Source organism: Ornithorhynchus anatinus, chromosome 19, assembly GCF_004115215.2.
Source record: "Ornithorhynchus anatinus isolate Pmale09 chromosome 19, mOrnAna1.pri.v4, whole genome shotgun sequence".
Lineage (NCBI taxonomy): Eukaryota > Metazoa > Chordata > Mammalia > Monotremata > Ornithorhynchidae > Ornithorhynchus > Ornithorhynchus anatinus.
Genome location: NC_041746.1, coordinates 28,264,911 through 28,289,889, shown reverse-complemented (window position 1 = coordinate 28,289,889; position 24,979 = coordinate 28,264,911). Strand labels below are relative to the sequence as shown.

The 24,979-nt window shown below is 49.7% G+C and overlaps 1 protein-coding gene across 4 annotated transcripts in view; it reads left to right on the top strand.

The window, feature by feature from the left end:
* MDN1 (midasin AAA ATPase 1) overlaps nucleotides 1–24,979 on the top strand; it is a 98,560-nt gene that overhangs the window by 26,432 nt on the left and 47,149 nt on the right. For 3 of the 4 annotated variants that reach the window (XM_029047347.2, XM_029047348.2, XM_029047346.2), the window contains exons 22-49: nucleotides 145–255; nucleotides 1,081–1,232; nucleotides 2,227–2,405; nucleotides 3,652–3,860; nucleotides 4,031–4,177; nucleotides 4,362–4,503; nucleotides 5,290–5,424; nucleotides 5,666–5,804; nucleotides 6,122–6,260; nucleotides 6,722–6,852; nucleotides 7,664–7,808; nucleotides 9,887–10,016; nucleotides 11,303–11,554; nucleotides 12,775–12,972; nucleotides 13,557–13,765; nucleotides 14,316–14,438; nucleotides 14,900–15,097; nucleotides 16,628–16,735; nucleotides 17,070–17,258; nucleotides 17,646–17,735; nucleotides 18,042–18,305; nucleotides 19,011–19,281; nucleotides 19,888–20,047; nucleotides 20,758–20,874; nucleotides 21,329–21,537; nucleotides 22,203–22,351; nucleotides 23,448–23,659; nucleotides 24,416–24,636. In XM_029047347.2, coding sequence (XP_028903180.1) covers nucleotides 145–255; nucleotides 1,081–1,232; nucleotides 2,227–2,405; nucleotides 3,652–3,860; nucleotides 4,031–4,177; nucleotides 4,362–4,503; nucleotides 5,290–5,424; nucleotides 5,666–5,804; nucleotides 6,122–6,260; nucleotides 6,722–6,852; nucleotides 7,664–7,808; nucleotides 9,887–10,016; nucleotides 11,303–11,554; nucleotides 12,775–12,972; nucleotides 13,557–13,765; nucleotides 14,316–14,438; nucleotides 14,900–15,097; nucleotides 16,628–16,735; nucleotides 17,070–17,258; nucleotides 17,646–17,735; nucleotides 18,042–18,305; nucleotides 19,011–19,281; nucleotides 19,888–20,047; nucleotides 20,758–20,874; nucleotides 21,329–21,537; nucleotides 22,203–22,351; nucleotides 23,448–23,659; nucleotides 24,416–24,636 — 4,729 coding nt within the window. The remainder of the gene's footprint in view (nucleotides 1–144; nucleotides 256–1,080; nucleotides 1,233–2,226; nucleotides 2,406–3,651; nucleotides 3,861–4,030; nucleotides 4,178–4,361; nucleotides 4,504–5,289; nucleotides 5,425–5,665; nucleotides 5,805–6,121; nucleotides 6,261–6,721; nucleotides 6,853–7,663; nucleotides 7,809–9,886; nucleotides 10,017–11,302; nucleotides 11,555–12,774; nucleotides 12,973–13,556; nucleotides 13,766–14,315; nucleotides 14,439–14,899; nucleotides 15,098–16,627; nucleotides 16,736–17,069; nucleotides 17,259–17,645; nucleotides 17,736–18,041; nucleotides 18,306–19,010; nucleotides 19,282–19,887; nucleotides 20,048–20,757; nucleotides 20,875–21,328; nucleotides 21,538–22,202; nucleotides 22,352–23,447; nucleotides 23,660–24,415; nucleotides 24,637–24,979) is intronic. The other variant, XM_029047349.2, reaches the window with a different exon arrangement.

Genomic DNA, 24,979 nt, shown 5'->3' with positions numbered 1-24,979 from the left:
GTTCCTGCTTGCCATTTTACCACTCCCTTACCCCCTATAAGCACTCTCCACTCATGCGAGCCTCAAAAAATAGAGGCAGAATCGCCTGTCTCACGGTGAAGGACCTGATGCTGAGAAATAGTCATTCATCTCCTTCTATTGTAGGGCTTTTGCCTGGGATTCCTAACACAGTTGGATCGGGTGTCTCACCCAGTCGTCCAAAATCTCATTTGCCAGCACGTTGTCTCTGGGAACATCAAAAGCCTCCTAAAGCAGGTGAGTGCCCTTTGGCTACTGTAGTTCCCTAACTATTAGACCCTCTCCCCTACCCCGGTTTGGAAATTCAGCAAGGCTTTGAAATGAAAAAAATGAGCCAAAAGCATTTTTATTCCAGGGAGATTTAACACTCCACGGGAAAGCCCTTTACCCGATTGGGAAAACCGTGCCTACTCTTATGGAAAGTGTCCCTTATGGAAGAGTAAGAGGAATGTTTTCTCCTCTTCCACAAGCTGAAGGTTTTGAAGAAGAAAATAGATATGGCCCGGAACAATGTGGGGGAAGGATGTCTAGAGAGATTTGTAATTTTATTCACTCTTTGAGGGGTGGGAGGAATTTGATTTTTTTTTAATAGTATTTGTTAAGCTCTTACTCTGTGCCAGACAATGTATAAACACTGAGGAAAGCACAAGATAATCAGATGGGACACAGTCCATGTCCCATGAGGCTCATAGCTTTAACCTCTATTTTGCAATTGAGGCACCTGAGGCAGAGAGAAGCTTAAGTGACTTGCCCATGGTAACACAGTAGACAAGTGGTGGAGCCTGGATTAGGACCCAGATCCTCCTGACTCCCAGACCTGTGCTCTCTCCATTAAGCCATGCTGCTTCTCAGTGCCACACTGCTTCTCAGCTTCTCAGATTAAAAAGTACTCCCTCGGTGAAGTACTCTTGCGGGCTGGGGATGAAGCTCGGCATTTTTTGCACGTCTCATCGGGTGCCAGAATGTAATATTTGAGGTTCACTCCTGCTCTCTTCTTCCCCCATCCTTTCATCCGTCACGCCTTCCTTGCGCGAGTCATACTTTTGCATGTCTGCCTCTCAGGCCTTACCAGAACCGAAAGGGGGACGATTTGTCAAGATCGAGGGATACTGGATTCCGGTGGGGGACCAGGAACCTGCCATAGATGAGACGTACGTCCTGACAGCCTCCGTCAAACTTAATCTGCGAGATATCGTCAGAGTGGTGTCTGCAGGGTAAGTGTCCATTGGTCTCCTTGGGTTTTTCCTCTCCAGCGTTTGGGATGGGAAGATGTATGGAAAAGGTGTTAAGTGGGGTCCTCAGGTGAAAATGGAATCATAAGAAGGCATAGGAGGCATATCTTCAGAAGTAAAATATGATTAGCTGTTTGTCGGTTGAACGTTAGTATCCCGTTATTTTTCAAAGCAGTTTAGAAGGTGTTGCTTTAATAATAAAAATAATGGTGATATTTTGTTAAGCACTTGCTCTGTACCAAGCCCTCTGGTTCATGAAACCGCCTGTTTTTCACTTGATAAATAGAAAGAATAGGAATTACAATAAGGGCGAGCACCATCTCACAGAGCATTTTCCATTCTGAGTCTTCATAAGAGCGTTTAATCAAGGCTTCTGTTGCTTCTGAGCAGCAGAGATTCTTTTGAATCCCCCCAGTCATTAACCCAACCAGCTGTATTTATTGAGCTCTGACTGGGTGCAGAGCACTGTACTAAACTCTTGGGAGAATACAATGGCACAGACATTTATTATAAGTAAATTATGGATATGTACATAAATACCATGGGGCTGAGGGAGGAGTGATTAAAGGGAACAAACCCAGGGCGAGGGCGACGCAGAAGGGAGTGGGAGAAGAGGAAAGGAGGGCTTAATAGGAAAGCAAGGCCGCCTCCTTCGTTGCTGTCACTTGGACAGAGATCTTCTGATCCTGCAGAAATGAAAATGACTCTTCTTTTAGTGCCTCTCCAAGTGTAATTTTGGGAAATGGAAGAATCTCTCGTGGTCCCTGTTGAGGAAGATGTGCTGTGGAGGATTTTTGAGGACCAGGTTGAATGTAGAAAGGCAGGAGAAACATCTTATGCTTTGGTACACTCGGGCAACTTTCTCATTTTAAACAAGGTCCCCAGGGAGTGAACCTGAGGGCGCGTGGTGAGAATTCCCCTTCCTCGCCGCTCCACTCTCCCTCGCCTTGCCTAACGTCAGTATCGTCTCTTAAAGGACCTACCCGGTGCTGATTCAGGGAGAGACTTCGGTCGGAAAAACCAGCTTGATTCGCTGGCTGGCATCTGCTAGTGGGAACCACTGTGTTCGCATCAACAACCATGAGCACACGGACATCCAGGAGTACATTGGCTGCTACACCTCAGATGCTGCTGGGAAGTTAGTCTTTAAGGAAGGTCAGTTGCCATCCAGCTATTGGGAGCAACTCTAAACTGTCAATCAGATGGTATTTATTGAGCCTGTACTGTGAGCGGAGCACTGTAATAAGCACTTGGGAGTGGGCAGTAGGAGAGTTGGTTGACACATTCCCTGCCCACCAGGAGCTTGCAGTCCTTCCCCGTCCCCCACCAAAAAAAAGAGGGCCTCCGACAGTCTTGACTTCCCAAGCTTTGAGCAGCCTCTGTGCTCTGAAAATCTCCCAGAGCCCTTCCTCACAGTGGCTCATAGTAATTGTGGTATTCGTTAAGCATTTACTCTGTGCCAAGCCGTGTACTAAGTGATGGGGTAGAGACAAGTTTATCAGGTCGGGCACAGTCTCTGTCCCACCTGGTCTCTTAGTACAAAGGGTGAGGGAGAAAAGGTGTTAGATTCTCACTTTACAGAGGAGGAAACTGAAGCACCGAGAAATTACGCGACTTGCCCAAGGTCACCCTGCCGGCAAGTGGCAGAGCCAGGACTAGGACCCAGGTCCCCTCACTCCCAGGCCCATGGTCCTCCCACTAGATCCCACTGCTTCTCGCATGCTTGCCAGGTCAGTCTGGCCACTCCGAGGGCCCTCGGGCTCCGTCACCCGATGCAGCCGGGTGGATCCCGTAGGCCGTGGAGCGGCCGATGCCACCAAGCGCTATCCTCATTCAAAAGGTGTGCATTCCCAGGTGTGAACTATGGCCAAGGGAATAAAAGAGCACAGTGATCCCTGGGGAACAAGTCGGTGAGGAGGAAGAAAAGCCAAGGAAAAAAAGCAATTGCTGAGCTTACCTTCCCCTTCCCAATGATGGGGTGCCAGCACTATTGCTTTGGGGGGGAACCCAAAGGGTACCAAAGAGACCAGGCCAGGGAACTGGCAGTGGCTCTTGGCCTAAGAGGGCCACCGTCTCCCAGCCTCCCTCTTCTTCCGTCTTGGCTCCCGGCTCCACCGTTCTGCTGACCAAGCCCGACCGCATCCAATCCAAGCCTTTCAGAATCTTCATTCCCATCTTTCTCCACCCCAGGGGAATGTGATGGGCCTCTTCATCATTCCGTAGCAAAGAGGCAGTTGGGAAGTAGCCAGATAAGAGATGCAGCTGTCTGAAGATGAAGCTCCTCACGTCAGTTTCTCTGACAGCTCACTGACGCTTAAACTTATTTCACAAAGTTTGCCTCGCTTCATCTTGTAATGTGGCTCCCTCCGCAGTAGCCGATTTTTGATTTTCTTCCCTCCAGGTGTCCTTATTGATGCCATGAGAAAGGGCTACTGGATTATCCTGGATGAATTGAATTTGGCTCCCACAGATGTCCTCGAGGCACTGAACAGACTTCTGGATGATAACCGGGAACTGTTCATAGCAGAGACGCAAGAAGTGGTCAAAGCACACCCTCGTTTCATGCTGTTTGCTACTCAGAATCCCCCAGGGCTCTACGGGGGCCGAAAGGTTCGTCATGCTCCTCCTCCATGCTACTCTTGCCATCAAAGCGAATGGAGAAGGAGGGAGTGAAACGATAAGTATTATTCTCTCCTGCCTGTAGCATTGGGCAGGAGAATCACGTTCGGGCCTGAGATTTGGGTTCCGCCGGAGATACTGATCGATTCTCCTGCTTCTAGGTGCTCTCGCGAGCCTTCAGAAACCGATTTGTGGAACTGCATTTCGATGAGCTTCCTAGCCCAGAGCTGGAAACGATCCTGCATAAACGTTGCAGCCTGCCTCCGTCCTACTGTAGCAAATTAGTCAAAGTCATGCTGGACCTGCAGGTAATGGAAGAGTACACTTGGGGTTGGGAGATAGTGCAACATAACCCCAAAGAGCCACCGTTTCCGGGACTTCGGTACCCGAGGGTCGTGCTGAATGGAGTGAGTGGAATTCGGGGACATTCTGATTTATGGTTGCTGTGTATTTATTTCTTTCTTTCTCTCTCTCTCTCTTTTGGTCACTTAGTCCTATCGCAGAAGTTCTTCTGTGTTTGCTGGTAAGCAGGGCTTCATTACCCTGAGGGATCTGTTTCGCTGGGCCGAGAGGTACAGGTTAGCAGAGCAGATGGAGAAGGAGTATGACTGGCTCCAGCATTTAGCAAATGATGGTAGGTTTGACCCTTCTTACCTTGGATCTGTTGTGGGTCCTAGGAGAAGCTGGGTGGTCCCCCTCATGCCCCGACATCCCCCCCACCCCACCCTCACTGCCCTTGAAAACCAGCAGGGTTTGGAAGCTGACACTGACAAACTAGAACTTTGATGTCTTCTCATGAGTGGAGCTTTGTAAATGTATGGTAGGGTGGCTTTTTTTGTTTTTTGTTTTGTTTTAATGGTATTTTAGCATTTATTATGTGCCGGGCACTGTACTAAGTGCTGAAGTAGACACAAGTTAATTAGGTTGGACACCGGCCATGTGTCACCTGGAGCTCACAGTTTTAATCTCCATTTTACAGATGAGGTAACTGAGGGACAGAGAAGTGGCTTGCCCAAGGTCACTCAGTGGACAGTCGGTATTTATCGAGTGCTTAGTCTGTGCAGAGCACTGTCCTAAGTGCTTGGGAGAGTACCATGCAAGAGAAATTAGCAGAAACGCTCCCTGCCCACAGTGGGCACTTGAGGGAGTGGTAATTGAGAGGGATTAGAACCCAAGTCCTTTGACTCCCAGGCCCATGCTCATTCCACTAGGCCACACTGCTTCTCTTGGTTTGATTTGTTTTGGGGGTCTCTGGGAAGATGGATGGATTTTTTTTCCCAGAAACAAACCCAAAGAACCACTGAACTCAGCCCAGACAAGTCGATTTACGTTTCTTTGGTTTCTGAAGTGTGAACCCAAGGGATTGAGGGAGAAAAAGCACCCTGGCCCACCCTGATGCCTCCTCTTGTTTTATTTTCAGGTTTTATGCTGCTGGTGGGTCGAGTCCGGAAGGAGGAGGAGGCGGATGTGATTCAGGGAATCCTCGAAAAGCATTTCAAGAAAAAATTATGCCCTCAGTCCCTTTTCTCAGAGGAGAGCGTCAGAAAACTCTTGGGTGAGTATTCATTCATTCAGTCGTACATATTAAGCGCTTACTGTGTGCAGAGCAGCATTTGGAAAGTACGATTCAGCATCAAGTAGAGACAGTCCCTGCCCACAGTGGGCTGACAGTCTAGAAGGGGAGAGACAAGCATCAAAATAAGTAAACTGGCATCAATAGTAGGATTGATGAAGGGCCCAGGAGGGGCCTCAGCAGCTCCAATGCCAGTGCTAAATCAGCTTGTTGTGCCTCACAGGGAAACTGTCTGCTCAGACCTCCTTAATGGAAACTAAGTTCTGCAACATCGTGTGGACCGAGGGGATGCGGAGACTGGCGGTTCTGGTGGGGCGAGCCCTGGAGTTTGGCGAGCCCGTGCTGCTGGTGGGAGATACTGGGTAAGCTGCCTCTTCCACACAAGACCCGGTTGCACCGGACGGTTTAGAAACCCACAGTAGATTCAAGCATCTTTCCTTGGGAAAGTCCGAAGCTCCCGTAGTCATTCTGAAGTTCCTCTCTGTCGACGTTTAACTGAATTCCTTCTGTCCTATTCAGGGGAATTGTGACACCAAAAGGAGTCAGATGGGCCTTTTCCTCTTGGCGAATCTTTTTCCTGGGGCTTTTCTAGAAAATGAACGGCCAAAGAGCTTTCTGGTCTTTTCAGGGAGAGAGCGAGAGATGCCTACCTTTCTGATTCTGTCTGTCTCTGCAACAGGTGTGGGAAAACCACCATCTGCCAGGTTTTTGCAGCCCTGGCAAATCAGAAGTTGTACTCCGTCAACTGCCACTCACACATGGAGACTTCGGACTTCTTGGGAGGGCTGCGGCCCGTCAGACAAAGGTCCAATGTCAAGGTTGGTCTCGTAACCCAGGGGGAGCCTTGTTTTGATGGTGTGCCTGACGGGTGACTGGATGGCGCTCCCAGAGATGCTCCTGCCAAACTTTCTCATCACGGTGGGACACTGCCCGTGACTTTGCGGAGAGCCCAACCGCCAGCTCCCTGCCACTCTCTGCTCTGGACTTTGTGCCTCTCTGGCGAACCACTGCCCAGATTGGCGGGAAAGGACAGTGAAGAAGGGGGACTGCTGACAGACAGTTTCCTCACTCGCCCCTCTCCTCCTACCTCTTTCTGGATGCGCTGCCCTGAGTGATGGAGAACTGGTTGTAGTGGAGCAGAGTGGGTTATTTCAGCCTGGAGGATGGGGCTGGCAGCTGGGTCTTCCCCTCTCCCCACCCAAGCAACCCACCACCCCAGGGGGAACTTTACAAACCTCTGGTGCCCCATCTGGGTCTTTGTTTCTCTCCCCCGACGTAGGAGGACTCAGACAATTCCCGACTGTTCGAGTGGCATGACGGGCCCCTGGTTTTGGCCATGCGGGAGGATGGCTTTTTTCTCCTGGATGAAATTTCACTCGCTGATGACTCCGTCTTGGAAAGACTCAACAGGTTTGTAGTGGGGAACAGTGGGATTGGTGTTTCCAGTGAGAGAGCCCCTGCAGTTAGAGGAGGCCGTGCCCCCCAAGTGGTCCAAGAAATGTGTGATGTTGGTGGGTTTTTCGACCCAACCTTTGCCTTCTTGCATGAATCCGCTGCTCCCTTATGTACTGTGGCAATAATTGCTAATCAGAGCTTCGCTAAGGAGTCACCTGCTTCGGTATGCATGTTTCCAAGTGCTGTATGATCTTCTGTGCCTCAGTTTCGTCATCTGTAAACTGAGGTTTAACTACCTGTTCTCCTTCCTCTTGGACTGTGAGATGGGACAGGGGACCATCTGATCGGATTGTATTGTATCTACCCCAGCAGTGTCTGGCACGTCGTAAGCATTTAACCAATGCCACTCTTATAATTGTTATCATCATTAAGACGAGGGGTCCTATGAAACCCACAAAAATATTCTCCCCATAAATTGTTGCTTGTGTCACCCGTCTTCTTGCCTATTGGAAAGCAAGCAGGTTGAGGATTGTCACTAACTGTAACTAATTTTGCCATAATGCATAAGCTAGTCACACGTTTGGGAAGCAGGCACCTTGAACTGAATTCCTTTTGGGCTAAGGAGACCATCAAAAAGGGTCACCCAATCTTTGTGCAGAATTTCTGGGATTCGGTTTTAACACTGTGAATTGGGCACAGGGAAGATACCATTGTAATAAGGAGTACAGGAGGTAAGCGGTCCTTTTTCAGGTAGCAGCTTTGAGGCCCTGGGCACAAAAATGTTGCGTGAGATTTGTCTGACTTGTTTGCTTCTTCCCTTGTATAGCGTTCTTGAAGTGGAAAAGACTCTGGTGTTGGCCGAAAAGGGCAGCCAAGAGGAAGAGGATAATGAAGTAGAACTGCTGACTGCTGGAAAAAAATTCCGTATCTTAGCAACCATGAACCCCGGGGGGGACTTTGGCAAAAAAGAGGTAAGTTAACTGCCCCTTGGGAAATAGTTCCCAATCTGGGCAGCCGTTTCTTACCCTCAGCAAACTGGTCTCTGGATTTCACGGGAACAGTCGGGTTGGGGGATTTGCCTTTACAGAGCTTGGCCAAGGGAACAAAGAACAGAAAGCCAATTTTGGAGCCTCGGTTGGCCCAGAGCAAGGCGTTTGGGGCTGATTGGTGAATGGTGAGGAGGGAGAGGACGGCGGGGGCTGTCATGCCAGCTGGAAGGATGGAATAAGTGCTTTAAAGACAGAGCAAAGTGTGGTCTCGGGAATGTGACGCGGCAGAGACCACGGTGCAGTAGGGAGACTTACCTGAGGGGCCAGCAGCCGGAAGCACATGCTTCTTCCAGAGCTGGGACCTTGAGAGGACCGAGACAGCCTTCTCCGGGACCAGGCCCATTACACTGCAAGGATGTTTCTGTCTTCATGTGCTGACACAAGGGAATTTGAGTCGGGCAGCAGTTTTCCCAGCCACGTTTTCATTCAGTACGTCGTATTTCTCGAGCGCTTTCTCTGTGCAGAGCTCTGTTGTAAGCGCTTGGGAGAGGACAATGCAACAGTAGACAGCTTACAGACATAGATATTGCTCTCACAGCCAGGAGTCATCTTTGAAAATAGATGACTATTTTGATATTTTAAGGAACCGTTTCCTCATTTCTGAGCACAGTCGCAGTCTACTTGCTCCATCCAGTTAGAGGATGAAACCGACAAGAGTTAGTATATTTGCAGCGCATAAACCAATTCTTTTGACAGTGCAAGTTGATCAACAGAACCCTGGGTCTTTGAGCTGAGAAGTAATAGAGACACTGATCCTGAAGGATAGTGATTGTGGATTCCGAGTAGGTGCTTTATGCTCATTGTGAGCGGAGAATATGTCTGTTAATATTGTTATAACGGTAAGCGCTCAGTAAGTACGATTGAATGCCTGACTGCTGGACTCCAGTCTAAAAAAAGCGAACATGGTTCACCTCAAATATTGTACATTTCCTTCAACTGTTTCTTCATTAGCTTGTCAGCTAGAAATCCTTCCCTCCTCTTTTGCATGGGAAAAAAGAAGAGGCTAGGGCATGATGATCAGCCATGGAAAATCCCTTCAAATTCTGGAATGAGAGAAGGAACTAAAAACTGGATTTTAAGGCCGCCACCCCAAATGAGCATGAAATATTTTTCCCTTTCACCTCCCCGTGCTCAATAGAGAAAAAGTAATTCCACTGTTCCTTTTGTTTGCATTGCCAGTCGACCATATTGAAACTCTTGCGGTTTTCATTTTGTGGGTTGCTGCGCATACTTTTTGTTTTAATGTTTGTGACGGGCAGAAAACTTCAACTCGGGGAATGAGTCGAGACTTCAGATAGCCGAGGCATTTGGAGATTTCCTCTCCTGGAAAACCGATGGGTTGTTAAACTTCTGATCCTAAATGGTGGCAGCTAGGTTGTTCAGCGACATAGACGTTTTTCTCATGATCCCGCTGTGGGTGTTTCTTCAAGTTCTTAGCCCAAGCAGCTCGGGTGGCCTGCAGCATCATTATATGGGAGGGATATAAGAGGGCATCTATTTTAGTTTAATTAAAAATATATATACTTTGGTATTCATACATGTATAACAAAAAAAAATCAATTGGTTTTCTAGTTGGTGAAGGGTTAGACTTTTCAGCAGTCACGCTATTTTACAGTTCTCAGGTGGAGATAAGCCGCAATTCCCATTGGCAGCAGTGTAGTGTAGTGGTTAGAGCAAGGGCCTGGGAGTCAGAAGGTCATGGGTTCTAAGGCCAGTTCTGCCACTTATTTGCTCTGTGGCCTTGGAAAAGTCACTTCACTTCTGTGCCTCAGTTACCTCATCTAAAAAATGGGGGTGAAGACTGTGAACCCCATACAGGACAGGGGCTGCATCCAACCCAATGTGCTTATATCCACCCTAGAGCTTAGTACAGTGCCTGGCACATAATAAGTGCTTAACAGATACCGTTATTATTATCATTATTGTTGTCTCCGGCAACGCCATCATGGCCGTCTAAAGTGGTTCTACTCCCAACACCAAGTGTCTTTTCTTCCCTGCAGCTTTCTCCCGCTTTGCGAAATAGATTTACGGAGATCTGGTGCCCCCAAAGCAAGAGCCGCAGAGATTTAATTCAGATCGTCAAACGCAATATTCGTCCGGGGCTTTCTCTGGGGAGGAAAGACCACCAAGGTAAGAGTCTTGGGAAAGGGGGACCCAGAGGGGCTGTGTGTGAAAAGAGAGTAGAGCCAGGTACTGCAGCTCCCTCCCTAACTCCTCCCTCCTCACTCCCTCCCCCTAGGCTTGGAGAGAGCATAATTACTAATTATTACTAATTATAATTACTAATAATTGCTCAGGGTTTGCGAGCAAGGTGACCCGTTTTGCTAGAGTCAGTGGAATCCTTCATTATACAACTCAGGAATCGTTCTCCCATGTTGTAGCTGGATCCAAGTATTGCTTGGCTTGAGTCGGTACTGGTGCGGGAGAATTTTGACTCTCCCTTTGCACACCAACATGATATATACTAGTGCATGTTCCAGAAGCCCTTTTCTCGGTCCCTGTTTTTAGCAGGTGACTGTGATTTGACAGCTAGCTGTGTACAAGAGTAGCAGGAGACCTGCTTTAATGTCGCATTGTCTGTGGATCTCTTTTGTCCCCACCGAAACTTTAGAAATGTACTTCTCAATAATGGTGACCCATTAATGAAAAACTTCTCTGTGAGCAGCGAGCAGGGATTTTCTTCCAGGCCCAGAGGCTTGCGGGCCTGGCTGCTAGTTGAGCCCATCCTTAAGGAGTTTGCCCACTCCAGTGTTTGCCAAACTGTGAGGTTGTCTTGCCTAGTGAGCCGCTAAGAAGTCTAGGGAAATGAGAGTGTATGGAAGCAGAGGAAGCATAGTCTCCCTTTGCTTAATCATTACCCCATAGCTCCGCTCTAAAATTCCTACCCCACAGGCCTTATTTCTTATGTATGTAATGAGCCAGCAGGCACCAGGCAGTTTCGTATTTTATGTTTCACTGGCTTTTCTCCCGCCGGCTATTCGGTGTGATGTTTGCAAGAGTGTGTTTTTTTGGCATAGCTGCGGGGAAGAGGGTCCCTGTTCCTTCAGACTAGCCCTCATAGCTAGGGGTGGAGGGCCTAGAGACCATGGGTTTCTATTTTGGCTTCTAATAAAAAAAGAATGGCAAGATGCAATCTGAAGTGGAATAAGGAGAAGCTTTGGAATTTTTCAAAGAGGGTGTGGAGGAAGGGGATTTTTAACACGGGCTATCCCTGGAGAAAGCTAATCAGCCCATCCCTAAGTCTGGGGGGAAATTGAAGTAGCAACAATGTGGGGGCCCACCGGGTCTCTGAGATAGAGAGGGGAGTGCGGGGGGTTGGGATCGCAACCGGGGAGGCCTCAGCAGCTCGGTGTGGGTGAGTAGGATTGGGAGGAGCCTGGAAGGAGCTCCTCAGATGACCGTCTTTTCGCTTTAAGGGACCGATATAGCGGAACTCATGATGGACTTCATCGACTGGCTGACCCACCAGGAGTTTGGCCGGAGGTGCGTCATCAGCATCCGAGATGTCTTGTCCTGGGTGAACTTCATGAATACCATGGAGGAGGACGGCGCTGCCGACGAGAACGAGATGGAGCCCGAGGATCTGGAGTATAGCCTGTTCTACATCTCCCCCGTGACCTCTTTCATCCACGCCGCGTGTCTGGTGTATGTGGATGGGATAGGGTCAGGTACGTGACCCCGGGCCCGAATTGGAAGAAGCCCCCTCACCCCCCGGCTCAAACTCCAAGCGGTTCATTCTTCCCGAGAGGCCGCCTACCCTTTGGCCAACTGGATCAAATCCCCAAACACCAGCTGCCCTCCCAATTTCCCTCCTCTTCACTGAATCAGGGCTGAGATGTGGTATGTTGCCGAACTGTACATTCCAAGTGCTTAGTACAGTGCCCTGCACATAGTAAGTGCTCAATAAATGCTATCGAATGAATGAATCTGTCAGCGGGCCCCCTGGAAATCCCTAAACTCTAAATGACAGGTGCCATCTAGTGACAAAGCCTTCTTTTTTCTTCTTTTAAATGACGAAGAATGTGTCCAGTCACTGAAACTTGTCAATATCCGCTGGAGTCTCGCTTCTGGGTCCCTGTCCCTCCTTTGCCACCCCCAAATATGTTTTCTCTTTGTTCCATTTTGTTGTGTTCTTCTCTCTCCTTAACTCTGTCCTCCTCATCTTTCTGACTTTCTTCACTCTGTTTCCTCATCTTCCATCTTTGACTCTGTCTTCTTTGCTCCCCCCACCTCCCTCTTCCTCCTCCTCCTCATTCTCCTTACTCTCTTGTTCCCAGTATTTCTTTCTTTCCTCCCTTCCCACCCCCGACCCGGTACTCCTGTTCCCTCTCTTCAGATCTAGAGGACCCCAGTCCTCAGAGGGTCATCTTGATTACTCCCCTCTTCCAGAAGGCCTTCCCCAATCACCTCTGGCCACACCATCCCAACACCCACCTGTAACACTTACGTGTACCTAGACTTCCATGTTCATCTTGTTTATTCAATTTCTTTCATTTTCCAAACTCTTGCTCTTGCCATGTGTATCTCTATTTTATTTTTCCTCTTTGTCCCACTGGAGGTATGCGGTTTTTGTCTGTCCCCCTTTAAATTTGAAGCCCTATGAATCTTAGCCTGACTCTTACAATTTACTGGATTCTCCCTACCCTCTAGTACAGTTCTTGGTAATATAATAATCGTGGTACTCGTTAAGCTTTTATTATGTGCCAGGTGCTGTACTAAACACTTAGGTAGATTCCAGCTAATCAGATTGTCCATAATCCCTGTCCCATCTAGGGCTCACAGTCTAAGGGGGAAGGAGAGCAGAATTTGATCCCAGTCACAGTAGATGCTCAATAAATGCTACTGCTCCTGCACCGTGGGACAAACAAACGATTTGTCTTTTTCGAAGGTGCGGCTTCTTGTGGACTCGAGACTGCCCTCTTGGCTCGCAAAGAGTGTCTGAAGTTTCTGACCAAGAAACTTTCCAAGATCGTCCCTCTTACCGAATATCAGAAGGACCAACTGAGGATCTACGACCGGTCGAAGCATAAGGAATTCGTTTCGATGGAAACCTTTTGGGGGATCCGGCCATTTTTCATCCCAAGAGGTGAGGAATTAGATGACGTCTACCTCTTAGCCTCGAATGCTTGGTCCCGAAAAATTTTTCCAAGTGAAATCGTACGAATACATGTCCAATTTCTCTGCGACTCGTCCCTCTGAGCGAGAGTATGGCCGGACACACCATGTGGTTCGCAGTTTCCAATGGGTTTGCTGGCGACCCGATAGCAGAAGAAGCTTCCAAGCCAGATGCTCACTAACCAGATGAGCTTGGAAAGATCGGCACCGGACAGAAGTAGTGGACTGGAGCCACTGGCCGGAGGGTCGTGCCGTCCGAGATTTGAGAGGTAGAGGGTCCGCTCGGCTCTGAAGACTCCCTCCTGCATCGTCTGTGCACTTGGATCTGTACCCTTTGGGCATTTCTCCCCACCTTCAGTCCTCCAACACTTACGTACATATCTATAGATTATTCATTTGTATTTATGGCTGTCTTCCACTCTAGACTGAACACTCGTTGTGGGCAGGGAGTGACCGGTGTATCGTCACATAAAGCATTAGGATGTCCTTCTGGTGGGGCAGCCCGTCGTCAGTCTCCCTGGCGCTGAGTGATTTCTGTTCCCTTTCCCGTCATAGGCCCCGCATCGCAAAGGAACAGCCTCTCTGATTACGCCCTCAACGCAGGGACAACAGCCATGAATGCTCAAAGACTCTTAAGAGCCTCAAAGTTGAACAAACCGATTCTCCTGGAGGGCTCTCCAGGTGTAGGCAAGACCAGTCTGGTCGCCGCCATGGCAAGGGCTTCTGGAAATCGTCTGGTTCGCATCAACCTGTCTGAGCAAACGGTAGGTGGGAGCGGTCAGTTGGTCCTCTGGAGCCCGGGGGGCAGTGGGGGCCTAGTGGGCAGCACGGCCTAGTGGGAAAAGCATGGACCTAGGACTCAGGAGACTGGGATTCTGATCCCAACTCTTCTACTTGCCTGCTGTGTGACTTTGCGCCAGTCACTTCTCTTCGCCTCAGTTTGCTGGTCTGTCAAATGGAGATTCAGTACCCATTCTCCCTCCTTGTGGAACAGGAACCATGTGCAACCAGATTATCTTATCTACCCCCAGCGCTTAGTACAGTGCCTAGCACAAGAAAATGCTTAACAAAACCCACCATTAGGGCATGAGTCTGGAAGTCAAAAGACCTGGGTTTTAGTCCCAGCTCTGCCACTGGTCTGCTGCATGCCCTTGGAAAAGTCACGCAGTAGGATAGTAATAGTAAAAGCAATGGTTCCTGATCCGATTATCTTCTTTGTTGGCACAGTTTGAGTATTATTAAGTGTTGTCGTTAACTGTTTATTCATTGGAGCCTCTGTGTGACCCATGACATTTTCTCCTCTTCCTCCTACAGGACATCACTGACTTATTTGGGGCAGATTTACCAGTCGAGGGGGGCAAAGGGGGCGAATTTGCATGGCGCGATGGCCCCTTGTTGGCCGCCCTGAAGGCAGGACACTGGATCGTGCTAGATGAGGTGGGTGTGATGCTGTCCTCCTTCTTAGAGGCTGCCAGAGTTCACCTAGTAAAACATCAGTTTTCCTAAAGCCCCGCTACCTAATGTTCTCCCTTTTTAGGAAGTCGTGGGTGAGTAAATCTACCTTTCTGTGAGAGGACCTTTGACAGGGCTCATTGGAAAATGGCCTTCATTGAGATCCAAAGTAAATGACAAAGTCCCAGTCTAGTCCCTAAGCCTTTTTAACTGAGAACTCGCTGGGGGAATTGACTGGAAGCTTAGTGGTTTGTGCAGGGTCACTCGCCATCCCCTCCCTCCTGGTCGTATCCTGCTGTGTACTCTGCCGCACTCTCCCAAATGTTTAGTGTAGTGCTCTCCACAAAGCAGGCGCTCAGTGAATAACATCAGTCGGCTGAATGATGTTCAGAGCATTGTACACGTCGAAGACTTTCTTCCTTCTGTTTTCCCCTCCTGTCTAATAGCTGAACCTGGCCTCCCAGTCGGTGCTAGAAGGGCTGAATGCATGTTTTGACCACCGAGCGGAAATCTACATCCCCGAGCTGGGGATGACCTTCCAAGTGCAGCACGAGAAGACCAAGATATTCGGATGCCAGAACCCATACAGACAAGGAGGCGGGAGGAAGGGCCTGCCGAGGTCCTTCCTGAACCGCTTCACCCAGGCAAGTCTTATGGCAGCCAGGAGCCCTCGGAGCACACAGAGAAACCTAGCGCCGGCACTGCTGCTCCAGTCCAGCTCTCGGAGTGGTAGTTGTTGATCTGAGGGTCTGGCTGATGATTGATAAAGAGGGAAGGTCTCTTTCTCCAGCCACTGAGGCAGCTCTGTCATTTTGTGGGTAGCAATAAGGCTGGCGGGTCGGAGGTGTCCACCTGGGGAGCTTTTGCCAAGGAAAACCTAGCTCGGGATTCCCAAGTCTGGTTTTCTGAGAGGAGTTTAGGAGAGTCCCGGCTCAGAAGGTCCACTGCAGGCATGGCCTGTGATCCAAGTGTAAGATAATGAAGGATCAGGTTTCTGTTTTCCCTGCTTGGATAGCTGCAGCTGTCACTTGGTGCAGAGCGCTGTGCTTAGCGCTGTTGATGCCCGGACCATGAAGACAAGAGTCCGGAGGTTGCTTCCTCCAGGGGCCCCCTTGCAGCCAATGTCCATCGGACCCTCAGCGACTTTTTTTATTGGCAATCTGAAATTTTAGTCAATGTTCCAAGGGGATTGATTGATATCAGCCCTCCCCTCCTCTGCCTGGGGATGCTTAGTAGGCCAGGGTGGGTGGGGAACATGACGCACGTTCCAAGGTGGATTATGCCGACTACTTGTGCTTATCTCCTGCCGCCCACCCTTTGACTTCTAGTCTTGAAAGGGCTGTGGTAGAAAATAAAACAGAAATCCTTTCCTGTTTTGTTTTGGGGGTTTTGAGTTTGAGGGATGGAGTGACAGGGTTTTTTTAACTCCAACTCAAAAAAACCCAAACCCTCAAAGTGAATGGTCAAGAGGACAACATTTACCCAGCTCCTCCAAACATGTTGTGTCCTCTTTCGTTGGTAGACTATGAGGTTGGAACGTTTTGGGGACTGACATTCTTGTGTTTTAGCTGCCTGGGTTTAACCTGGGTGTGGTTAGGTTTAGGGACTCACTGGCTCCAGGCCCCGTGGGCGATATTAAAGCCACTTCGTGGAGCCACTAACCTCTCAATAATAGGTTTTTGAAAGTGCCTGCAGTTGGCAAAACCATGGCTGGGGGAGACCACTGGCTTGTGGAATAAAGCCAGTTAGGGACTCACTGGCTTCCGGCCCCTTGGCCAAAATGTAAGCCACTCCATTGAGCCACTAAGCATTCTAAAAACACAATTGATTGATTTTGTTTGGAGGGAAAGCTTTCTAAGCCTGTTTAAAACTTAATTGTAACTGTTTAAGTTCAGTGGGGCCTGGGCAATGTTTGTGAACTACTCACAAGGTTAGTACGGTGCCCTGCACACAGTATACTCAATAAACACAAAGGAATGATTGGAGAGGTTTGGGGGATTTCGGGGAGAGTGCAGCTAGCTGGAAATGACAAGGGGTTCCACCAAACTGAACAACAGGAGACAAAGCAGTTTAGCTTTTTGTGTCATTTTTAAGTGCCCTCCCGGCTTGGGGTTAAGATCACTTTTAGTTTTGGGAAAGATGGTGTTTTCTTACACCCTGTTTGGGTTCTGCAGGTGTATGTGGATCCCCTCTCTGGCTCCGACATGGAGTTCATCGCCAATACTTTGTTTCCTGCAATTGGGAGAAGCATCGTGGCAAAAATGGTGGCTTTCAACAACAGGGTAAGAGACCACGCGTATTTGTTTCCCTGACATCGATTTTTGCCAACATTGCTCTTAAGACAGCCTCTGAAAATAGAGACAAGCTGGCGTATTGGCCCCTCTAAGAGTCTAAGTTATGATTAAAGCTTCTCCTGAAGATCTGTGTCCAAGAAACATTTCTGGCAGGCGGGTGCCAAGCCTGGAGCTTTAAATTGTATGTCTATTGCTCTCCTCCTTCCCCTCCCCCTCCCACCCCCCCAATCGAATACCAACCACACTGCATTGGTGAAAGACTTTTTCCGAGCTACCTGTGCCAGTAGTACATTGTTTTGGTTAAGGATGGTTCTTTTTCTAGATTGAGCAAGAAGTGACCATTGAAAGGAAGTGGGGGCAGAAAGGAGGGCCCTGGGAGTTCAACCTTCGGGACCTTTTTCGCTGGTGTCAGCTGATCCTAGTGGACCAGATCCCAGGATGCTATAATCCTGGTCAGCACGTGGGGTTGGTCTACGGCGAGAGAATGAGAACAGCAGAAGACAGAAAGAAGGTGATTTTTTACACGGGTTTCTCTAAAGTGTTGTTTTTCTTCCTTTTTTGTTTTTTGAAAATGTGCCTTTACTCTGGTCTCAACTGCCAGTTCAAGCAATGGTATTTATTGAGCACTTACTATGCCCAGAGCACTGTACTGAGCACTTGGGAGGGCACAGGACAAGAGACGGTAGACATGTTCCCTGCCAACAAGGGGCTTATAGTCTACTGATTTACTTCCTTGAATCATTGCTTGTTAAGTAGGAAAATGGGGAAAGATGTGGGATTTTAACACATTTTCAGAACTGTGTGATTTGCATCTTTAGGAGCAGGAATTTTAAAGGCCCGGTAGAATTGAATTAAAGACCAGTTGAATCATTTGTTTCCTTTGGTTTTTCCTCTCTAGGTCTTGTCTCTATTCCAGGAGGTCTTTGACTCCCCTTCTCCAGCATACACGAGCTCCCGACTTTTTCACATCACTCCGTACAGCGTTCAGGTACAGAATCAAGTGTTCTTTCATTCGTTTTCATCCTCTAGACTCTAAGCTCATTGTCGGCAGGGAACGTGTCTACCAACTCTGCTATATTGTGTACTCTCCCAAGTGCTTAGTATAGTGCTCCGCACACAGTAAGTGCTAAGTAGATTCCACTGATTGTATTTTCCCGAGCGCTCAGCACACCTCTTGGTAAGTAGTAAGCGCTTAACAGATATCACTTTTATTATCTCTGTTGCTATTCCTCCAGCATTCCCTTCTGCCTCGCACCGCCAGGCGATCTCACAGACCCTCTCTGGTTCTTTTCAGGTTGGCCACTCGGTTCTCTCTCGGAGCAACCATATTCCTCCTTTGTCCCAGCGACCCCTGTGTCTCCTCCACCAGTCCCTGCAACCCCTCGAGTCCATCATGAAGTGCCTGCAGATGGACTGGATGGTCATCCTCGTGGGCCCCGCCTCCGTTGGGAAGACCAGCCTGGTCCAGCTCCTGGCCCACTTGACGGGCCGGACGCTAAAGATCATGGCCATGAACAGCGCCATGGACACTACCGAACTCCTAGGTGGATTTGAGCAGGTATCACCATCTCTCCGTTTCGGGAATCCTGTGACCCTCTGGGCCGACTCCGTCCAGAAACACGGGTCACGCTAGTAGCCGAAGTAATGAAAGTAGCGAAGAGACACCGCTTGACCTACAATGGAAAGAGCCCGGACCTGGGAGTCCGAGGATCTGGGTTCTGATCCGGCTCTGCCTCTTGCCTGCTATGTGAACTCAGTCAAGCCACTTCACTTCTGTGCCTCAGTATCCTCATCTGTAAAATGGAGGTTCAGGACCTGTTCTCCCCCTCTCCCATGTGGCACTGGGACTGATTATCTGATTATCTGTATCTACCCCAGCACCCAGTAGAGTGCTCAGCACATAGCGCATTACGAATGCCACGGTCATTACTATTATTATTAGTTACCAATTATTATAATTATCACTGGTAAACCCAGCTATGCCACTTGCCAGCTCTGTGATCCTGGGCAAATCATTTAACTTCTCTGTGCTTCAGTTCCCTCATCCGCAGAATGGGGATTCAATACCCGTTCTCCCTCTTATTAGACTGAGAGCCTTATGGGATTATTTTGTATGTCCTCCAGCACTTAGTAGAGTGTTTGGCACAGAGTAAAGCACTTAAGAGATCCCACGTTCATCATTATTACTATCATTGTTATAGATGTAGTCTCGCATCCTCCTGGCTCATCACGATGATGACTTGCCGTCTCCTCAATGTTTCAGGTTGACATCATCCGCCCTTGGCAGAAGCTGTTGGAGAAGACGGAGTTGACTGTGAACACACTGCTCCGGGACAGCCTCCTCACGAACGACACGTACTCGGACGACGCTGAGATCGTACTGCGGGCGTGGAGTAACTTCGTGCTGGCGCACAAGTCCAAGTCTCGGGGAGAAGCCGGCAAAAATGTAACAATTGAGCTGGTGAATAAGCTCGAGGGGCTGTTACTGCTTATTCAGCGCCTCAACAACAAAATCAACTCGTACACCAAAGCAGGTAGATTTCTTCCTGAAACCCCCAGATCTCAGGCCAGAGGCCACAGCGGCGGAGCCGAGAAAGCCGGCCAACTCGAGACAGAGAGAGAGCTAGAGAGAGAGAGGCCTCATCGGGGTGGCTTTGGGGAAAAGACCTGCTCCTGAGTAAAGTCCACAGCCAGTGCCCTATTCTTTCCTCCTGATGAGAAGCTGCCATCCCTTTTAAATGGTCGGCTCCTAGGAGGTTTTCCTCTCCAAGGACCTAGAGCAGAGCTTACAGGGATACCCATAATGGTGGCATTCATTTTTCAGCAGTTCGCATTGTGAGTTCCCTGTAGACGGTCAGCTCGCTATGGTCAGGGACCACGTCTGCCTACTCTTTTTATATTGTGCTCTTCCATGTACGTAGTACAGTGCTCCGCACACAGTAAGCACCCAGTAAATACCATTGATCGACTGAGCTGTAGTAAATGAACTTTGCGTCCAGGCATTTCACGGTCGACTTTGTCCTGAGGTCATGGTCATGAGTTCTCTGGGCTAATGGGCTGACAAGGTGGTCGGTTCTTGCCATTTGAAACTGTGAATTTCTTAGAAGGCAAATCCCTAAATTCCCCCTGCAATATTGTAGAATTTTCCAGGCTCGTGGAAGACTTTCGGAGTTTCAAGGGACAGTTTCTCCAGTCTGCAGATGGTGGCAGCCAGGGCACATTCGAGTGGGTGGACAGCATGTTGGTGCAGGCCCTGCGGTCTGGGGATTGGCTCCTGATGGACAACGCCAATTTCTGCAAGTAAGATGCTGGTGGTTTCTGCCAGTGGCTGTTAGGGTAGGGAAGCACCCGCTAGGCCCCGACGGGAAGATTCCAGATTCCAGATGGCTGGGAAGCATCGCTGTGAACTCTGGTTATCGCCTCCACCTCCTCTCTGACCTCCCTGCCTCCAGCACTTTCTCCCTTCTCCGGGCCACACTTGGCTCTGATAACCAGATTATTTTTCTGAAATATAGTTCTGCATTCATCTCCCTCTCCTTGGAAACCTTCCGTGGTACTAAGTGCTGAGGTAGATGCAAGCTAATCAGTTTGAATACGGTCCCTGTCCCGCAGGGGGCTCACAGTCTTAACCCCCATTTTACAGATGAGAAACGGAGGCCCAGAGAAATGGCATGATTTGCCCCAGGTCACACAGCAGATAAGTGGCAGAGCTGGGATTATTACCCAGGTCCTTCTGACTCCCAGGCGCATGCTCCATCCACTAGGCCCCGCTGCTTCTCAGCATTGAGTGGAAATTCCTGACCATTGACTCTAAGGCCTTCAAGCAGCCAGCTCCTTCCAATTTGTCCTCTCATCTTTCATTATGGCCCAGCTCACACTCTTCGTTCCTCTCACCGTGGCTCTTTTTCCTCTTCCCCCGTTGCGTGATTTTTGGGGAATCTTGTTTTTCTGGGACCTAAACCAAGCGGGCTGGTTGCCGAGCTCCCCCATTTGCCTCTCTTCTCCTGCAGCCCCTCGGTGTTGGATCGCCTGAATGCTTTGCTGGAGCCTGGAGGCGTGCTCACTCTGAGCGAGAGAGGAATGTTGGACGGCTCCACCCCCAGGATCACCCCCCATCCCAACTTCAGGTAGCCCCCTGATTTCTTTTCCGCCTAAAAACTCGGGGCAGGGTGGCTGCGAGCGGGGATCCCTGTGTCCTGCAGCATCGCATCCCAGTGAGGTGCAAGACGTCAAAGCGGGCAGGAAGACCTGGCACACCAAAAGGGTCGGGGTGGTTGATCACCCAAGGAACCGCCACCGAATGAGGCACGCTAGCTTTGCCACTTAGAGTGGCGGTCAGCTTTAGAAAATAGCCCAAGGAGCAGGGCTATTCTGTTGACGTCCTAATTTTAAATATCGAAACCCAGGGTGGCGACAGCCATGTCCCAGCCCCGTCTCAGTGCAGCTCTTCAGGCCGTAGTAAACCCTGGGAAGGAATGAAAAAGAGATGGCATCTCTCTCCGACCCTGTCTGCGGGCTACTGGCAAGGTTAGTCTCCTTTCGGGTTTTCCTGACTGCTTTTCCTGGGTTCCGGGGAACTAGGCTTTTCCTCGCGATGGACCCTTCCCACGGAGAAATCTCCAGAGCCATGAGGAACCGAGGAGTAGAGATTTACATCCCAGAGGAGGGGGTCGGGAGTCCGCCGGACTCCTTGGATTGGAAGGTCCTGCTCCACAGCCTCGGCGTGGTCGGAGACAGCGTGTGCGACACCCTCATGGCCCTCCACACCGAAACCAAAGAAGCCGTCACAGGTCAGACGTGCGCCGGACACTACCGTGAGCAGGCGTCCCGAGCTTGGGTTTCCCCTCTTGACCCTCTGGGGGACCCCTGATGTCGAGCCCTATCCTCCCTCTGCTTTCTCTCAGCCCCCTAGGGATGCCCCCATGGTGGTAGAGGGGAATCCTGAGGAAGGGGGTTTTGTGGGCTAAACTTGAAGCAAGGTCTGGAAGTTCTCAAGCGGAGACACCAGAATGTGGCTTTGGACCCCCGCCGCGTTTGCTCTCTGTACCCTCTTTCGGACTGGAGTCGGGAGAAGCCCAAATAGAATCCTCCGTGCTCACGACTGAGGCACAATCCCTCTGTACCACGGCCGTGTGCTCAGCACACAGTAAACGCTCAATAAATACCATTGAACGAATGAATCAATCAGTCTATCAGTGGTATTTATTGAGCCCTTACTTTGTGCAGAAGGAGCACTGTATTAAGCCCCTGGGAGAGTGCAATAGCGTGGGGAGCCACAGGAAACATACTTAACCAGGCTGAGAATGCACTCAGTATGGGACGACGGGGGCTGAAAAGTGAAGAGCCGTCTGGGAGCTTAGTACATTGAGGGAAGGGGAAGGAAGGGGAGAGGGAGGATGATTGACACTGCATTGTGAGCAGATCGCTCACTGCTGCTCCCCTGCCTCCGTTTTAGGGTCTCCAGCCTCGTCCCTGTCCACGTTCATTCAGGCTGCCACGCTCATCTCTCAGCGACTACAGAGAGGACTCAGTTTAGCCAAGGCATTTTCTGGAGCATGCTGGGAAGTGTACGTCCGCTCCCAGCACTGTCCTGCGCACCAACAGGTAACTTACCTTTGATGGTACAGCCTCCTTGCTTTTTGTCACACAGGGCGGGAGGGTTTAGAAAAGAAGTAAATCACCAGTCGCAGGCCCAAGAAGACAGTTAATCAAGTAACTCCTGAAGCTAATGAACCTCCTGACACAGTTTACTGTCTTCATACTGGGAGGATCAGATCTTTCACTGATCATCATGCTGTTGTGGGGATTAGACAGGGGAGAATTTCTTTGCTATTTATGTTCGGAGAAAACAGTGTCTGAGCCTCCTCCTTAGACTGTGAGCCCCGTGTGGGATAGGGCCCGGGCCTGATCTGATTGGCTAGCAGTGAATCAATCAGTCAGGCACTCTACAAAGTGTTGGTAGACTCATTCCCTTCCCACAGTGAGCTTACAATCTAGAGGGGGATGTTTTAAGAAATACCATAATAATAATAGTAATCAATTAAATCATTGATATTTAAAAATTGAATAATAAGGAACGCCGGTCTCATTGATAATAATGATCATTGTTCTTATTAGCAGATCAGCGTTTCTTATCCCTGGGCTCGGAAATTCCCAAGGAGTTTTAGGGAAGTTCCGAATGGGTTTTGGACAGAACTGCAGAGGTCTCCGAACAGCGGCCGAGGGGTGAACTACAGGCTATTTTGAACAAGGTTGAGCCAGAAGTCTCCTTCTGAGCCGCCCATACTCCTAGCTCATCCACTCTGTAAGATCTGCCACCGTGCTGATGGGGAGAAAGGGCAGGTTCCAACCATGCTGTCGGTGAAGCTAGTTGTGAGGATCCGTGTGCGCGACGGATAACCGTTGAACAGCAGCTGCCCATCCCTCTGAAATGCCTTCGCTTCTGGGGCTCATCATCCAACGCCCGAGTGCGGAGCACTACCGGGAAGAATGAGAGAGAAGCAAGGCAGATATCCTCTGGCCTCAAGGGGCTGACAATTTAGAGTGGGAGAAAGCGGGAAATAACTGTATTTAGAAAAGTCACTGAGGGCTCTCAGACTCTAGATATATCAACGTAAAGAGGAACAGATAGCCTGAAATGGCAAGTGGCGGTCAGTGTGGTAGTGCTGGGGCTCAGAGGGATTTCTCTTCTCTGTTCCAGTGTGTGCAGGAGTTGCTGATGAAACACGTTTCTGCTCTGTCTTCACCTGAAAACTGGGGTCAGTCCCTGCTTGCCATGGGGCTGTGGCCAGACTCTCTGCCTTCGGTCCTCTTTACCACAGAGGACTCTCTCCTCTCCACGGTCCGGAGCCACGGACAGGTCCTAATGTTCTGCCTGAATCGGCTGAGCCTGAGGAACAGCAGGTGGGCAAGGTGGGCGCCGACCAGGTTTGTGGACGCACGGGTCCGTCCGACTCTGACTCGGAGCGCTGCCGGCCGCGTGTCCGGAGCAACAGCCGGAACCGAGCCCGGTCGGCCCGAAGCGTTTCCTTCCGAGGTAGATCCCGACGACGCGAGGAAGCCCTCCCGCCTTCCGAGTGAAAGCTTCACCATTCAGAAGCTTCCTAGTTCTTTTCATTCTCCTTTCTTTGGGTTTCCCCGCCCCTCCGGGGAGTGGGGTCTGTCGGCCAAAGTAGAGAAGGAGAGGTGGCGGCGGTGCAGGAGAAGAGAGGAGTCGAGAACCACAGTGCCTAGCGTGCCGAGTGGGGAGAGGGAGGAATTTTGTGGAGCGTGATAGAGCGTGGTGCAACCGGTCGGCTGGGAGATTGATTAGAACTGGAGAAGCTTGTTCATCAGCCTTCCTGGCCCGGGGGTCCACAGTCTACCACCCTTCTCATTTGTCTTTCCTCGGTCCATTCCCCACCTAGATCAGCCAGAAAGAGGTGTCTCAGAGGCCAGAACTAAAAATTGTATGGTCAGTTGCCTAACCTCATTGCCGTGTGAATACATAAGTATTCACTCCAATAAACACATAAGTATTCTCTGCTCTCTTCTTTGGAGAAATGCAACTGTTTTTATCCCATGGAAATATAAAATTAAGGCATGTTTCCCCCTGATGAGTGGGTGATGCCCCTTGTGTTTGGTAGAGTTGCTTCACACTAACTCTGGGTCTCTTCTAATGCGTTTCAGGATTCTGCCTCTTACCCTACAAGACCTGGAAAAGATAATGCAGTCCCCGAACTCCGAGAGTCTGAACTTCAGTTCGGTTGAGACGAACGCTTCCTGGATTGATGACAGTGAGGTCCTCACTGCTTCCATCAAACTGCTCTTAGAGAGAGCAACCAATCAAGACTGGATGCTGAGAGTTCGGTGGCTTAAACATTTAGCCAAGAACATACCCCAGGGACTCGGTGGGTACTGAAGGTTCTTTTCATCTCTCCTTTGTGCCCATTCCTCTCCTGTTAGTTAGCGGTTTTTAAGTGTGACTGGTTGGTTAAGTGCACGGTGATGGCACTCGCGAGGTACTGTGGTACAGTTCACTATTCCCCTCTTGAGGCCATCCCATCGTGGTGACCCCTGAACCTTGTTAAGAAGCCATTCCTCTGCTCTTAAAAAATAAAATAAAATACAGGCTACCCCATCCTTCCCCCCAAGAACTCTCCAATACGGTATCACTGCCCTCACAGTGATAATGCCTATGCTATTTGTTCAGCCGAATGGGCCACTGATCCATAGTACAGTGCTCTGCACACA